This window comes from Penicillium argentinense, assembly GCF_028826775.1.
Source record: "Penicillium argentinense strain IBT 30761 chromosome Unknown utg000010l_segment0_segment0, whole genome shotgun sequence".
Classification (NCBI taxonomy): domain Eukaryota; kingdom Fungi; phylum Ascomycota; class Eurotiomycetes; order Eurotiales; family Aspergillaceae; genus Penicillium; species Penicillium argentinense.
Window position 1 is genome coordinate 3,033,467 of NW_026622669.1, and position 14,946 is coordinate 3,048,412.

The 14,946-nt window shown below is 49.6% G+C and overlaps 5 protein-coding genes across 5 annotated transcripts; 1 reads left to right on the forward strand and 4 right to left on the reverse strand.

Annotated features, from left to right (window-relative positions):
- Positions 1-4: 4 nt before the first annotated feature.
- On the reverse strand, positions 5-2,083 carry N7532_010811 (amidase family protein; the record flags this gene model as incomplete). Its single annotated transcript, XM_056623302.1, has 1 exon — positions 5-2,083. The coding sequence occupies one exon, from the start codon at positions 2,081-2,083 to the stop codon at positions 5-7; it is 2,079 nt and encodes a 692-aa protein (XP_056470718.1).
- Positions 2,084-2,996: 913 nt separating this feature from the next.
- On the reverse strand, positions 2,997-4,340 carry N7532_010812 (Zn(II)2Cys6 transcription factor; the record flags this gene model as incomplete). The annotated part of the gene is made up of 1 exon (XM_056623303.1): positions 2,997-4,340. One exon carries the CDS (start codon positions 4,338-4,340, stop codon positions 2,997-2,999), a length of 1,344 nt encoding a protein of 447 aa, XP_056470719.1.
- Positions 4,341-4,775: 435 nt separating this feature from the next.
- Positions 4,776-6,167, reverse strand: N7532_010813 (uncharacterized protein; the record flags this gene model as incomplete). Its single annotated transcript, XM_056623304.1, has 1 exon — positions 4,776-6,167. One exon carries the CDS (start codon positions 6,165-6,167, stop codon positions 4,776-4,778), a length of 1,392 nt encoding a protein of 463 aa, XP_056470720.1.
- A 570-nt stretch (positions 6,168-6,737) lies between these two features.
- On the forward strand, positions 6,738-8,351 carry N7532_010814 (amidohydrolase; the record flags this gene model as incomplete). Its single annotated transcript, XM_056623305.1, has 1 exon — positions 6,738-8,351. The coding sequence occupies one exon, from the start codon at positions 6,738-6,740 to the stop codon at positions 8,349-8,351; it is 1,614 nt and encodes a 537-aa protein (XP_056470721.1).
- Positions 8,352-11,195: 2,844 nt separating this feature from the next.
- N7532_010815 (tetratricopeptide repeat protein) lies at positions 11,196-14,642 on the reverse strand (the record flags this gene model as incomplete). The annotated part of the gene is made up of 4 exons (XM_056623306.1): positions 11,196-12,079; positions 12,131-12,349; positions 12,402-13,182; positions 13,242-14,642. The coding sequence occupies 4 exons, from the start codon at positions 14,640-14,642 to the stop codon at positions 11,196-11,198; spliced, it is 3,285 nt and encodes a 1,094-aa protein (XP_056470722.1).
- Between the last annotated feature and the right edge of the window lie 304 nt (positions 14,643-14,946).

Consider the following 14,946-nt stretch of genomic DNA (forward strand, 5'->3'; position numbering starts at 1 on the left):
ATCTTCAGTCTATCAACAACATAGCGGCTGCGCATCTTCCGTTGCCTAATTTTGCGATTACAACGAGAAGAAATTGATCTTTTGGTACTTTGGCAATTGTAGGATACCGCTCGTTCCTCTTGGGTCGAGAGATATCTCCCTGCCATTCCCAGTTCCCACCCTCGAGACACACGCCGAAGCATGGTACACCGTTGACGAATATCTGGACTGAAGACACCCCAACAAGTGGATCACTTGATAATACAGTGCCTGACACCAATACACGACGGCATACCTCCAGCTTCGATTCATTCAAATTTTTGGATTCAGTCGCGGTAATGTTGAGGATAGGTTTGGCATCAATCGTGTCCCCGTGCAAGGGTGTTGGGAATGAAATATAATCTGTCGGCAACGGCGGTGTTAACGAGGGAACGGTACGAGCTCGAGATGCTGCCTCAAATGCGTATGCGTAGCGCAGGAGATCAGTATCCGAGTATGCTCTCGACGCAAATGTAATCCCGACTGGCATTTGCTTGCCTTTCATCATGCCCATGGGGAGGGTGATACAAGGTATACCACAGTGCTTCAAAGCGCGGCCGCCATTTGCATACTTGACACCATCTTGCAGGGCGTGAAGACAGGACTTGTAATCCTCGTCGCAGTCGGCGTATGCGACATCACCGTTAGTCGGAAAGGCGAGCAGATCAAAGTCGTTGACATCCATCCAGTCTTCGAATTCCACCTTCCGCATGGCCTCCAAAGACCTCACAGCCTCCTCTATGCCTTCGAAGGAGTAGATTGTGTGCATTCGATCTTTGACGGAATCGATCATGTCGGAATATCGCACTTGATTTTGTGCTTCGGTGTGTCTTATCGGGTCGTCCATCGGGGCAATATGCGGATGGATCTGGTCGGGGTCCGATGCGGTGAGGTCCGGATATTTCACATCGCCGTTCATCCGGAGGAAGTCGTCCCAGGCCGTCGCAATCATTTGGCATCGCTCAATACTGGTCCATTCAGCCGGCATCCCCGGGACGTTGCAGCTTTGTCCGGGGAAGACTTGCTTGACATAGAGCTCGAGAAAGGGGAAATCTGTCTCGATCACCGCGGCACCGAGGCTCTCCAGTGTCGCTCTTGCTTTGTCCCAAAGCCTCTGCACTGGTTCGGTGCAAACATGGAATGGCTTTGCGGACGAGACACCAATGAAACATCTGGGGACTGCAATGCGCTTCCCAATCAAAGCAGAAGAATCCGCTAATGAGCAAAAACTGGCAGGTCGGATGCTCCCAGCTTTCGGAATCGAAACGAACGGCTGGTTTGGCCAAAAGTCGCCCCTTCGCGCAATATCGGTATCCTCGGCCACAATGATATCGAGCACGGCGAATAAATCTTTCATTGTTCGTGTATGAGGAACGATCACATCACAAGTTGGATAAAGAGGCCATTGTCCTCGATTCGGGATCACACCACGAGACGGCGAATATCCAACAAGCGCATTGTTCGATGCTGGCGCTCGACCGGAGGATACTGTCTCCCCAGCGAGCCCAAAGGCAGCAAAGCTTGCGGCTGTTGATGTACCGCATCCATTCGACGAGCCTGATGCATATGCTGTGGTGGAATACTCGCTGTTGTAAGGACTTTCTGCTCGTCCATACAGTCCTCGTTGCCCACCGCCATCCGCCATAGCTGGCATATTCGTTCTTCCGATTATCACTGCCCCGGCCTTGCGAAGCAAGGAGACAACTGCTGCATCGTCCGAGGCTATAAGGTCGCTGAAGGCAGGCGAGCCCGCTGCAACAGTCATGCCTTGAACCTTGAAACTATCCTTCACTGTGAAAGGAATCCCTTCGAGAGGCCTCGGGGCCTGACCAGATGCTCTATAGTCATCTGATTTTTGGGCTTCTTCGAAAATATTGGGGTTCAGGACGCAAATAGAGTTGAGAGATGGCCCTCGGCAATCATAGTACCCGATTCGGTGCAGATAAAGAGAGACGAGTTCGACACTGGTGATAGCTCGAGTGTTCAAAGCATGGAGAAGCTCTTCGACACTGGCTTCAACAAGATTTAATGCCCTTGACCGCTTGTCGATATCAAGTGCTGGCATTTTGAATTGATCCTGTTGAGCGGGAGTTTAGGATAGAGAAAAATAACAAAACAGCGATCTGTCTTCAATTTCAGCTAAATATGATCTCTTTATATTAAACAACTAACCCATATCCCCTTACATTCGAAGACGTTTTTGATACTACCCTGAATATTGCTGTACTTCGGGAACTGTATACTTCGGAGAACCAGGGCGTTGTTCTGATTGGCGAGTGGTTCTCCACGGCTCGACCTTCTTTTTGAAGCGGCCCGGCTCGCATTGCATTTCAACCCTTCCCTCTCAATACACTGTTGACACTTGGCTACCTTCATACTAGTCAGAGATGCAGAGAAACTTCACGTGTGGCAATTTTGGTAATCTTCAGTTCGTTAGTCTACTATCTGGCTCGAAAGAATGCTGATCCTGTTGATTATAAACTTACTACTTAAGGAGATAATATTTTCAACGCTCGTAGAAGTGCATTATTCGTCATTCATATTAAAATTGCCCAAATGCCCATCTCTCTCATCGTAATTCGACTGTCTGCTCGACCGGTCTCTTGTAATTTCCAGCACTTCTTAATTATCTTCAAAACCGTTGAGCTATTTCCTACTCGCCCCGAGTCCCGGACCATATCTGACATTAAACCTTCAAAATATGGACGAGAGCGTGGCTGTGCCATACAACCTAAAACGCACAATGCCCACACCGACCCTGTGAGTGAATAGTTCCAGGGTCTATTCTGAAGTGCAATCATGCTTCTTGTAACCGCACTCTGGATTTCCGGGAGTGCCGGTAGGGGTCCCGATAATATGCTATGTAGCAGTACCAAAGCAGCAAGGGCGAAAAGGCGGGTAACCCAGCTTGATATTGACTCGACATCCGTGTGCTCCTGGGAATTGTCAGAAAATGCCAGGGTACATAATACGGATCTTCAACTTACGCTTCGTGCCAAGTCAAGGCTCTGTATCCCATCTTCTAGGCGTCTTTCTATCTCCTCGGCTTTGCTGGCCAACTCGCGAATACTTAAAACACCATCCCTTTCTTGAACATCCTTCCATATGGCAAAATTTGCGAGGTCACCGATCGCTATCATGACCCAGTTCTGACACCCCATGAGGTCGGCTGTGTTCAACCCCGGGATCTGAAGCCAGCGCTGGTAAGGTAGTCGTGGCGCGCGTCCTGTTGGCAGACAGGCAAAAAGGTCAAACCAAATCACCGTCACCATCAAGAACTTGAGACCATCATTTATACCGCCTTTTTCCGGACGAGGGTTCTCCACGAGCGGACTTAGGTGGTTATTGGTATCGGATAATTTTGGACTGAAGATAGCCTCAGCTGATAATAAACTCATGACAGATGCTGCTGCATCGAGATGGACTAGCCAATCGTGCTCCGCACCACTAAATACCTGGACCGTGGTGTTAGCAGCCTGCTTGGATGCATAGAAGAATGAATATGCTTCTCTCACCTCGAAACTTATTAACATGAAGCTACATGTTAAGAACTCCGCCAACTCGCCATGGTCCTCGCGTAGCTTGTCGCCCTTCTCACTCATGAGGTCACATAGCTCTCGCAAGGCTCGCGAGTGGTGGTCCAGTGCCCTCTGTTTCCTTTGAAATTCTTCTTCGGTTTCGAGTATTGCACTTTGGAGAAGTGACGAAAGACTCAATGCGGCGTGGTAGAGAGGTCCTCGTTTTATCAGCAGTAGGAAAAGCCAGCCCCGATTCCCTAGTCGCGAGCGAGGGTCGTGATAAGGGAATTGCCACGGAAATACTTGGTCAAGATAATGCATCAAGAGCCAGGCCTCCTGCGGATCAATAGTGCCGTAGTTATCGAGAGGTCGAGGACTGGGCGGCGTGGGTGGTTCAACGTTGTCTGGAGAGCAGCTCTGAACATTATTTTCACTGTCAAAATGAGGCTCCGAAGTCGTGGCTCGACGAGGTGAGCACGATGGACTTGATGGTGTAATCACGGTGTTTGGTAGTCTTTCTTCATGCGTCGGCGTCGGCGTCGGTGTTTTGAATGATGACCGAGAGAGCTCGTTAGCCCTTCGCCGAGCTCGACCCTGCATTTTTTTAACATGGCAGAAGTTCTCCTTGACAGCAGCCTTGATCCGTGATTTTTCCTTTTTTTCTTCTAATCCACCGTCCATCCATGCTGGCTTGGGCCCATAGCCGTGGCAGTGAACATGCCGATCAGCGCATTCCTTGCAAGAGGGTGTTTCAAGGTCGCATTTCCTGTGTCTCACGCGGCATGTCCAGCATCCCGGTGCCATGAGAGGCGTTTTTCAAGCCCGTCAAACTCGGAGAATCGACGCATATGTGCAAGAGGAATTTGGAGAGGGAGCCAAAGTGACCGGGAAAATGCCAAGGTGGTAATCAAATTAGGAAGGTCGAAGCGCCGATGAGGTAATCATCACCTGACTCCAATGGACTCAGTAGCTCCACTACCTTAGATATTGACATAACTCTTGTAGTTTATATTGCTCATTATCATGCAGATAAGCCTTTCTGCTTGATAATATCTACAATTGGGGCTTCTCATTTGATACCAGGATCTGAAGAATATACAAAGTGTCCATCACACCAAATAGTACAGTACGTCGAAACCGCAGTTACACCTCGGCATATTGACCCGCTGGTCATTATTCAGCGTTGCATGAGAATGGACGACTGATTGAACCTGTGTGAAATTTATAAATCTGTAAATGTTAGCAGAGATTCAAGACCGGCTGCTGATAATGGATATTACCCACCACCTGATTCACGCTGGCATACATTCCACATCCTAGAATGGTGACACCCACAATAAACACAATCAAGTTCAAAAATGCGTGTCGGATATTGTGTTTCTCGAACAAGGTTCCCTCTTTCAGCAAGAAAAACCAGAGAACGGGGGGAATATAGAATGAGAACCCAGACACGAGCAGACAACCGCAAATTGAGAGTAGCTCGGAAAAGAAGGGAATGGCCTCAGCAATAATCCAGGCAAGAATGTTGATAAATGCCACAACCACCAGCCAGGTAATCCAGCCTTTCGCTGTATTAACGTATCGAACAATTGAGTCTTGATAAATGCGGCCGTGAATGAAGCGGCAGGCGACGGTGGCATTGATCGACCCGGAAATGAAGATGACGGGTAATGCCACACCAAAAGCAATTTTCGCAAGCAGGGGACCAGCAGACAGCAGGGCTGGTGATTGAACGTTCTGTCCCACGAATGCGTAGATAAGTGCCCCAGTGACTGTGTAGATTGTCATCTGTGTTGTCGCCAGAGTGATGATGGACTTTGTGAAGTCCTTTGGGGTGTGCATCTCATCCATAAATGTTGGTTGTGCCGAGGAGAAGGCATAGGCAAAGGCGATATTCGAGATGGCCACAAAGGCTTCACTAAATGTCAGGTTCTCCTTCGGCCAGGCCGACCATGGTGTTGAAATGTTTGTTGGCTCGTTGCTTTGAACTCCCGTTGCAATGATAGAGATCCCGATTGCCACGATAATCGATGCAAAGTCGATGTATCCCAGAATGGAAATCTCGGCGAAGGAAGGCGGCACAGCAAAGGCAAAGAGAATGATAGCTGACACGACACTAAAAACAAGAGCGCATACATTGCTGCCAGTGATAGTTGCAAGGGCAAGCTTTCCCGTCAAACAGTGCGACCCGACCGTCAAGGTCATGAGCGCAACGAAGAAAACAGCAAATAGCTTGTCGCCAAAACCACCCATCAGGAGCCGCCCGAAATCGACGTAGTGTGGGAGATGCGGATATTTGAGCTTCACCAAGCCAACGATGTAACTCGCGTAGATCGCAATGACTCCCATCCCAATTGTCAATATTATCCCGGCCACCATTCCCATCGTTGCAAACGCAGAGGGGAGACTCAGACTACCCAATGCAATTGACTGGACGATCAACACTATCGTCAGGCGTTTCCAGCCAAGGCGATGGAAATGTTGGTCTCCTTGAACAGCTCTTTCATGGTCTGCCTGTCGAAGCATTTTACCAAAGACCTCTCCCTCAGATTGGTCAGGCTCGATCATGTTGCTAACGCCCTTTTTGCCATTGGCCTCGGTATCTTCGATGGGCGATATCTTTTGTGACATGTTTGTCTTGAGGGCATGAAATTATGCAGAATTTGGTCCAAGGAGTGACTGAAAACGTCCACAGTTGAATATTGGGGAGAACGCAATTGGCGGCGGAGATTTATTAAGGTCCTAATGGCTATTGCCGGGCCGGCTTTGTGGAGACCACTGGAGATTCTGGGGAACCCCCTCTCCGGATTTTCTGGCAATTCATCTGGGGCTTTGTTCGGGGAATGGGGGGAGTCGCGTTGTTGATCGAATGACAGGAGCCGAGTCACTTGGCAGGGTGTTCATCATTGGCCTGAGATATGATTTTAATATACGACCGAGTTAGCATTATCGGTGGAGATGCGTTTGGAGCGATTCCTTGATCGCCTCGGTTGTTGTCTTGATATAGATGGTGGGAGGAGCAGCCAAGAAGCACTTGGAGGGAAGGTCGAGGCGAGGTCCACTCCGAGCTTCACTCCAACTCCAAGTGGGGACCCTCATCCTCAAGTTGTCAGCCCATGTCGGGAGAAGCGGACCTTGCATCAAGATGTTGTGTGTTGTGCAGTGCAATTTCCATTTGCTCCTTTCGACACTTCGCTCAGCATGTCGAACACCACCATTTTCTCCAACGGTCGAATCTTGACGAATGAACGTGCCGGTCTCCAGGACGAGCCCATCTTCGCCGACTGCATGCTCGTCAAGGATGGCCGAATTGCAGCTATCGGATCCTATGCTGAAGTCACTTCAACATACGATGGTCCTTCAGACACCTGCGATCTCCAGCAGAAGGTTGTGCTTCCGGGCTTCGTCGACGGTCATATGCACCTGCTCCTTCTCGGACAGTCCCTGCGCAAACTCGACCTGAAACACTGCAAGACCCTTGACGATATACGATCGACGATCAAAGAATACGGCGTCGCAAACCCTGAGACTCCAACCATCCTTTGCCGAAATTGGTTTCATTATATGACGCCCGATGGCGTGTCGGCTGCAATGCTCGACGATCTAGATCCCCGGCCGATTTTTATTGACGCGAGCTCTCAACACTCCTGCTGGTGCAACAGTGCAGCTTTAAAGGAGCTTGGTGCTGCCGATCTTCCAGACCCTGCTGGAGGTAAGATCCATCGTGATGCAGACGGGAATCCCTCGGGAGTGCTCGATGAAGGTGCCATGATGTCCATCATTTGGCCTTACCAGGCAATGTCAAGCCCCAAGGAAGAACGAATCGAGGCTATCCGTGCTGGTATCCAAGAATACAATTCTTCTGGATATACTGGGCTCGTGGAGATGGCCATGGATGAAGAAGCTTGGGATGCACTGGTTACTCTGCGAGAAAGGGAGCCTTCGCTCCCCATGCGCATCGCAGCGTATTGGCTGATCAAGCCGAGTGATGATCCCGATACCAATTCGAAGCAAGTCCAGCGGGCAATTGAGCTATCGAAGCAATATAGCTCGTCAACAAGCCCCGACCTTCGCCTCGTTGGAATAAAGGTCATCTGTGATGGCATTATTGATGCGTGTACGGCGTATCTATCTCAGCCATATGCCCCCATCGGATCTCCCCCACCTATTTGGGCCCCAGAAGATCTCATGCCTGTCGTGAAAAAGGCAGATGCGGGTGGTTTACAGATCGCCCTTCATGCTATCGGTGACGGAGCAATCAAGATGGCCATTGACGCGATCGAAAAGAATGCCACCCCAGGTAGACGGCATCGCATTGAGCATCTTGAGCTAGCATCGCCAGAAGACGCGAAAAGACTCGGTATATTAGGGCTGACAGCTTCGATTCAGCCTATCCATGCTGACCCTTCTGTCCTCACACAATGGCCGCGCTTACTTGGCAATGATCGATGCCAGCGGGCATTTGCCTATCGGGAGTTCTCTGATGCAGGGGCACTAATGGCAATTGGAAGCGATAGTCCGACCTCTCGGTGGGCACCGATGGAAAATCTTTATGTCGCCACCACACGGCGCTCATCGAGAGATCCTCAATTTACCGAGGTAGTGAACAAACATTTCCAGCTAGGCCTGTGCGAAGCTATGGTGGCCGCCACTGGAGGAGCCGCGAGAAGTGTGTTCGCAGAAGGCCGGGTAGGTACCCTGGCCACTGGAAAAATGGCAGACTTTGTTATCGTCGATATGGAGTGGAATGCCGATTCTCTTCTAAATGCCAAATTAATAGAGACTTGGTACGAAGGAAGAAAGGTCTGGGGTTAAACGAGTCCGATAACCAGAAATCCAATCCCCGTTACTATTTCAGGCTTTGGTATAACCATGGAACTTGTCACATGAAGTTGAGAAGCAGGGTCTCTAGACACTGGTATGATCACATTAGCACTATGTATAACATTGATGGCGTAAGTTCCGGGATAGCGAAAAAGCATCACGGGCTTGCCCGAGAGAACACACTTACTCGCAAACTAGATCCAATACCCCGGTATCTATCTGCTTGTGCAAGGCACTAGCACCATAGGAATATGGCGCCGGCTGGTAAGCCGAGCAAAGGAAATATCCCACACATAAGTCAACAACTCGTCAACTCACATGTTGTTAGCCAGCGGAGATCTTCAATTTCTGGTCAACGGTGTCTGTAGCTGTCGGGATATATTCTCCTGTCAGAACAAACTAGCGGTGACCCACTGCTAGCGACCGATGGATAACATCCCTTGCTTGGTGTACGCATTCTTGCGCTGGGCTGTGGCCCCGGTGTTGTGACCGCCGAAGGCCGGCGTGCGGGATCTAGGGGTGTTTTCAAACTAGACTGAGAAGGAACATCTATCAACATCTATCTACATGAATCAATTGACTTTTGCTTTGGAAGCATACACACTGTCCACTTAACTGTGTACACAGTACCTAGCTGGTGATACCAGCAGTAGCAATGACGCATCTTATCTGCTCCTCAGACGTATATTCTCCACCTGTCTGATTCTCCGGAACAGCCGATCCTTCTAATGTCTGCCTCGTGGGGGCACTAGCAGCGTCGGCAGGTATGTCTTGAACAATTACAGGAGCCCACCTCAAGCAAGTGACGAAGCTTTAATGAGAGTCTGAAAGTGTCTTCACACATTTTCCTTCCTGACTCAAACCCAACAACGGATTGTCTTGTCATCTGAGGTGGATAACAGATATCTGCCACCGGGATGGAAAACAATTGTTCGTAGCCAGTTGTCATGTCCAAACAGTGTCAGGAAACAAGCCCCGGGGGCGTCCCAGAGTTCGATGGTCTTGTCACGCGATCCAGCTGCCATGAATTCAATCGTATTCGCCGCAGATGGCACCTTTTTCAATCCGACTAATGGCGCAAGATACTGTAAGGAGCTTGGTGGAGCAATGGCACAGCACTCATTGAAGATTGCATGACCAATTAAGGTCAGCTTGGTCTCTGGCTTCCCTGAAATGTCCCGTAATCGAGCGGTCATATCGTCCCCTTCAGAAAGAAGAAATTAACCATCAGGGGATGGACAAACATCTCGAACCCAGCCAGTATGACCTTGTATTGTCTTCACGCAATACCTATTGGTCACATCCCATAATCTGGTGTCCATGTCCTTGTTTGTGCTGGCAAGTAAGCTCCAGTTTGGTATAAAGCGGACGGCGCTGACGATATGGTCATGGCCTTGTAAAGTGCAATATTTTTGTATGCGTCTGTCGGGTTCCATAACTTGATTGTGAGGTCGGAATTGCAGGAGGCTAGAAGAACTTCCTTAAGTGGACAGCTATAGTCAAGAGCGCATATGGCTCTTGTATGGCGTTTGAGTGTCATTTCTAATTCTTCAAGTTCCCAATCCCATATCTTAATCGTGAAATCGTCGGACCAGGAGGCAACAAAGGAGAACTTTGGATGGAAAGCAATGCATCTGATGGCATTACGATGTAAGTGTAGCGAACAACGGGGGTTTTGGGAAGCCACGATTGCGCGCGAGGAGGGGGGTAGGTGTCGCATTGTCAAGTGCGGTTTGTAAGATTGCATTTCTCGTGACTCGGGGTTCATGATCTATAAGAAACGAATTATCCTCGGCAGACTGCAAATGTTTATGATATGATAGACGTAGATCATCTGCAAATTTGACTTGCCTTTCTCTGTAAGTGAAGTGTACTGGTTCATTTCTTCTCCAACAATCACTGTGGGTTCAGTGAAGTCTTGTTCTGCGATACCCAGTTCTCTGCGTCTCTAGAGTAACAGCAGACTCTAAAATGGCATTCACTGACAGGCACACAATCCTGGATTTGTGCCTAGAAGGATGGCAATTAACATCGGCTTCACCATCAGAGCTGGCCGCTCCTGCAAATATTTACAGCTCTCCAGCTTGGCTGTCAGTTAGTAAACGACTCATGTCACAGAAATTCCAGCTATCTCATAGAGCTTCGATACAAGCGAACAGTCGAGCTTCAGAAGGAAGAATGCGGTGAAGGCCAAGGTCGCAATCCGAAAGCACCGATATTCGACAACTCAAGTGGCTGGTCCCCCTGAGCTTGTGATGGGATAGTGGGTATCGAGATGGCGGAGCGGGGGCTCGTGGGTGTTGGTCTGACACCAGACTAATTTGGTCCTCCGGAAGATGGTTGAACGCTTTGCTTTCGGTAGATGAGGTATCGGGCATGTTGCAGGAGTTTTGTTATGCCAGAATGAAGGGCGGAAAGGTGAAAGCCACTGCCGCCGCCGCACATGTGATGGTGTGAACATGGGGAACGTCCTAAGATCTTCTTTACCATCCCTTTCATAATATGAAATTACCCTGCCGGGTTTGTGTAATTATGATTTATGAAATCGTAGATCACAATAGGTACCTACGTCTAAGGTACTTTACTACCATTGTACTACTGTGGTAATTTTGTTAGAACGAGCTTGTCCACGTACACTCTACCATGCCTTAAATTACCTTGAGGAAGGTAAGAACATAAGGTAAGCTTTAAGATATATGATAAGCATGACCCGAGGATACTTTGTGCTTTGACGTGTCATTTTAAGACTACATTGCAGTGTCCTACATCAATCATTCCAGCCAGAACACAGACAAGGCCGTCTTGAGAACAATATCTTTGTTGTCACTTAGGTATCTAGATAACAAGCCATTGATCAGTGATATCCTTCGCGGTCTTCGCGTCGCCACTCAGCACGTGAATAATTTGCAAGGAATAAGCAGCCTCAAATGAGAAGTCCTCAGCGAATCGCGAGGGTTTCTCTACCTGGTCCCCTAACCCTGCTTCAACTATGTCAATATTATTGTCATCTGCGCCGCTCATAGACCCAGTTTTCAATTTCTTTTGTTCCCGAATCTGGCCACCAAGATCAAGCACCTTTTCGTACCCGGTCACAGCGAGATGAACTAATCCAAGCCCATGATACACGCGCGCAAAATTAAATTCCATCTCCTGTCGTTCCTGCAATGAACTTCCCGGTTTTGCTCGAACGCGTCGATACTCGTCCATAAAAGCAAGACCTTGCATTATGAAGTAATGGCGGTTGTCTGACTGTCGCTTCAGAGAATGGTGGATGTAACAGAGCCCAATTGAAAGCAAGACGGCCGGGTTTTGGTCGTCTAGAGCATATGCTCGATAGAGGTAGTTGAGGGCCGGGAAGAAGCTGCCTCCGGAGTAGAGAATATGACCATAGAGCACAAGAAGCACAATGTCCATTTCCGTTGCCGGTATTGGCTCTCCAAATTCGTCCTTTGTGGAGAGAGTCGCACGCTCCTTCCAGATGGTCTGCCGAGGCTGGGGCTTGTTAGACTCATCTGGCAATGTAAAATCCATGGCCTTGATCTGACGAAGCATGAATTTCATGTTGGGGGAGGAGTGGAACAAAGATTTCTGAGGATCACCAGCCAGGTTGCTCAGTATCCCAAATAGTCGGTAAGTGTCCGTGACGAATTGATATTCTTTGAGAAACCAACGGGCCTCACTGGCAAGAGCCTCCTCATCTTGTGCCCGAAGTGCACAGGCTAGTGATGGTTAGCTTTATCCACTGATCAGACGTACCGAAGGATACTCACTGAACCAACAGACATGGATCAAGCGGGAGTTGATTTTGGAATGAAACCAGACACTAGCGTTGGCTGCTCCGTCCAGGGCCTCATATGCTTCCTCGGCCTCGCCTTGTTCTGTTGAAAGAAGGGCATACTCCAGGAAAATATCGAGCCACTCATCAAAAGGGATGCCGTGATAGTCGGATGGAATAGCATCTGACAAGGACTCGTCTGCTATGCCGTTGCCTATGCCATGCATTAGCTCTCCTTTCTCGGTCAGGATAACCAACCCACGTACCAAGGGCCTTTTGAAGACGGGCTGCTATCTCCAGTGCTTCCTCAAGCAACGTGCGCTGCTTGGACTTTTTCTTTCGATGTCCGTCCCCTGAATATCCTTGGAATTCCATCGTGCGGGCAATGGGATAGAACACGCGGTTAGTTCTGAAATCCCGCAAGAGAGCATCGGCTATGTCGAGCCAATCCTCAACGACATCAGAATCACCCTTTTTGATGAGAGGATGCAGCTCCTTCATCTTTTCATACAGAAACAGGATGTCGTCCGTTCGAGAACCAGTTCCTGGCTTTGGTCGAGTGCGAGAGGCAGTGAGCCCATCAGCCGGCTGGGGAGTACCGGGTTCGGGAGCCCTCTGAAATTCGATTGCAAGTTGCTCCAGCCTATTGTCGTGGCGTCTCGATCTTCGGGTTCTGCCTTCCTGACGGCCGATCAATATGGCCTCGTTTATGTATTTGAATCCCTCTTCATGCATTTCAAATCCCTCATAGAGCGTCCCTAGCTTCACACGACATTCCATGTTCCGCGAGTCATTCTCAGCAACCGTCAGATAGCAAGTCTCTGCCTCCGCCATCTTCTCTAGCTGGACACAGCAATCTCCCATTGCCATGAAATAGCCAAGATCTGCGTATTCGGTAGTCTGTTGTATGGGAGCATAGAAACGATAAGCTTCGTTAGGGAGCCCGGCGTCCTTCAGTGCATCGGCTACCTCGCGGAAAAGATCACCATAATCAAAGATACGCGCGCCTTCCGACGTGTCATTTGGGTTCAGCCATTCGAAGTGATGCTGCGAAGGTATTAATAAGAAATAAGAGTTCTCGCGGCTTGTTGGTATATTAAACTTACCAATGCCTCTTGATGATATGTGTCGCCCATCTTTAAACGGAACAGGCCCATCTTGACCCGCAATTCAAGTGGGAGGCCGAGGCCATAAGTTTCCCATGGCCACTGACCAGGGACGAACCCACTAGTCTTGATACGTCGAGGAGAATCATCTGGGTCCCATTCCCTGTCGTCCTCTTCGAAGTCATCCCACATAGCATCATCTTTGCGGCCCAAAAACCATCTCGAGAGCGATTTCAGTGCAGCAAGGCCTTCTTCATGCTTGCCCACGTAGCCAAACAGTTCGGCGTAGATATTGATATCTGACCAAGAGAAGTCACGCATTTTCTCGGGATGGTCCTGGAAATAATCTATGCTCTCTGCCCAAATTTGAATTGCTCGCGGAACGTCTTCAAGATCGATGTAGATTGACGCAAGGTGTCGGAGCGCTCTGGCACTGTAGGGCTTTTCCTTCAGGATTCGCTCATATTCCGTAGCCGCTCTGCCATTGTGTCCGAGTTCTCGATAGATCGCTGCTCTTTGGTATCGAGTGTTGAAGTTTTTCGGGTCGATATCAATGACACGGCTATAGCAGTAAATGACATCTGGCAATGCACTAGCTCTGTCGGTGCCAGCACGCTCGAGGATCAGGCGAGCGACTTGAAGCCAGACCTTTGGGTCCTTTGGCCGGGTGTGAGCACCGTTCCATAGAGCGGCAAGGGCTTTGTCCTTCTCGCCTTGGGCAAGAAAAATTTCGGATAGTAGCGAATGAGCCGGAAACATTTCAGGATTGACTTGGATGGCACGCATCACAAGATCAATGGCCCGATCATAGTTACCGTCGATGAAAGCCGAGGTCGCTTCCGAATGAAGCAGCTTGAACTCGGGGCTAGGCTCAAGCGGCTTACGGGGCCCTCTCTTGATGCCTTTCCCACCACGAGCACCGTATCGGCCCGAGAACCGCCCTCCACGGCGGCCCCGCCGTCGACGGGAGGCACCTGAGTCGTCAGAGGCATCTTCCTCAGGATATTCTTCGGAAAACTCTTCATCGCTACAACCATTGTCAGCCCTGGAGCGTTCTCGCATGAGCCAGAACACGTACCTTTCACTTTGGCCATCAGAATACCTATACTCCGAGTCCTCGTCGGATGTGGGAGCTTCATTTGGCATCATTTCCGCATCATCGTCCAGGTCAGAACGCAAGTCATTTTCCTCGTCGGTGTAATCTTCACCAGGAACTCCCGGGATGTCACCCTGCGGTGGCAGGCCCCCATACAGACGAGGATCAATCAGTGATGTAGCAGCATCTCCAGTTATCACTTGCTGTCTTGTCTGCCACGGATACTGCACAGACTCATCGATATCCGGATACATCGTATCCTGTACGGGAGACTGGGAGCCCATCGGGTAGTCAGAGCTTGCCATGGTGTCCAACCACTCAGCTGGGCCAGCTAGCCCATCCACGGAAAAGACTTTTCCACCGAAGAAAAAAAAGTATGGCTGGCGTCAATAGCTAATTTGTATCGTGACTACCGCGAAGGCAATGAAAGATAACGTGCGTCGTGAACCAGACCGCTGGGACCATGGCCCAGACCGTATAGACGCGGCGCACTGTGTCCTCCAGGCGTTTCAGATGCAGGAGCCCCGATTATTCATAGTAACAAACTCCACTGAGCCAATCGATTGATCACAGCGGAATGCGATAGGGACAGGCAGCAAAAGACGGCGG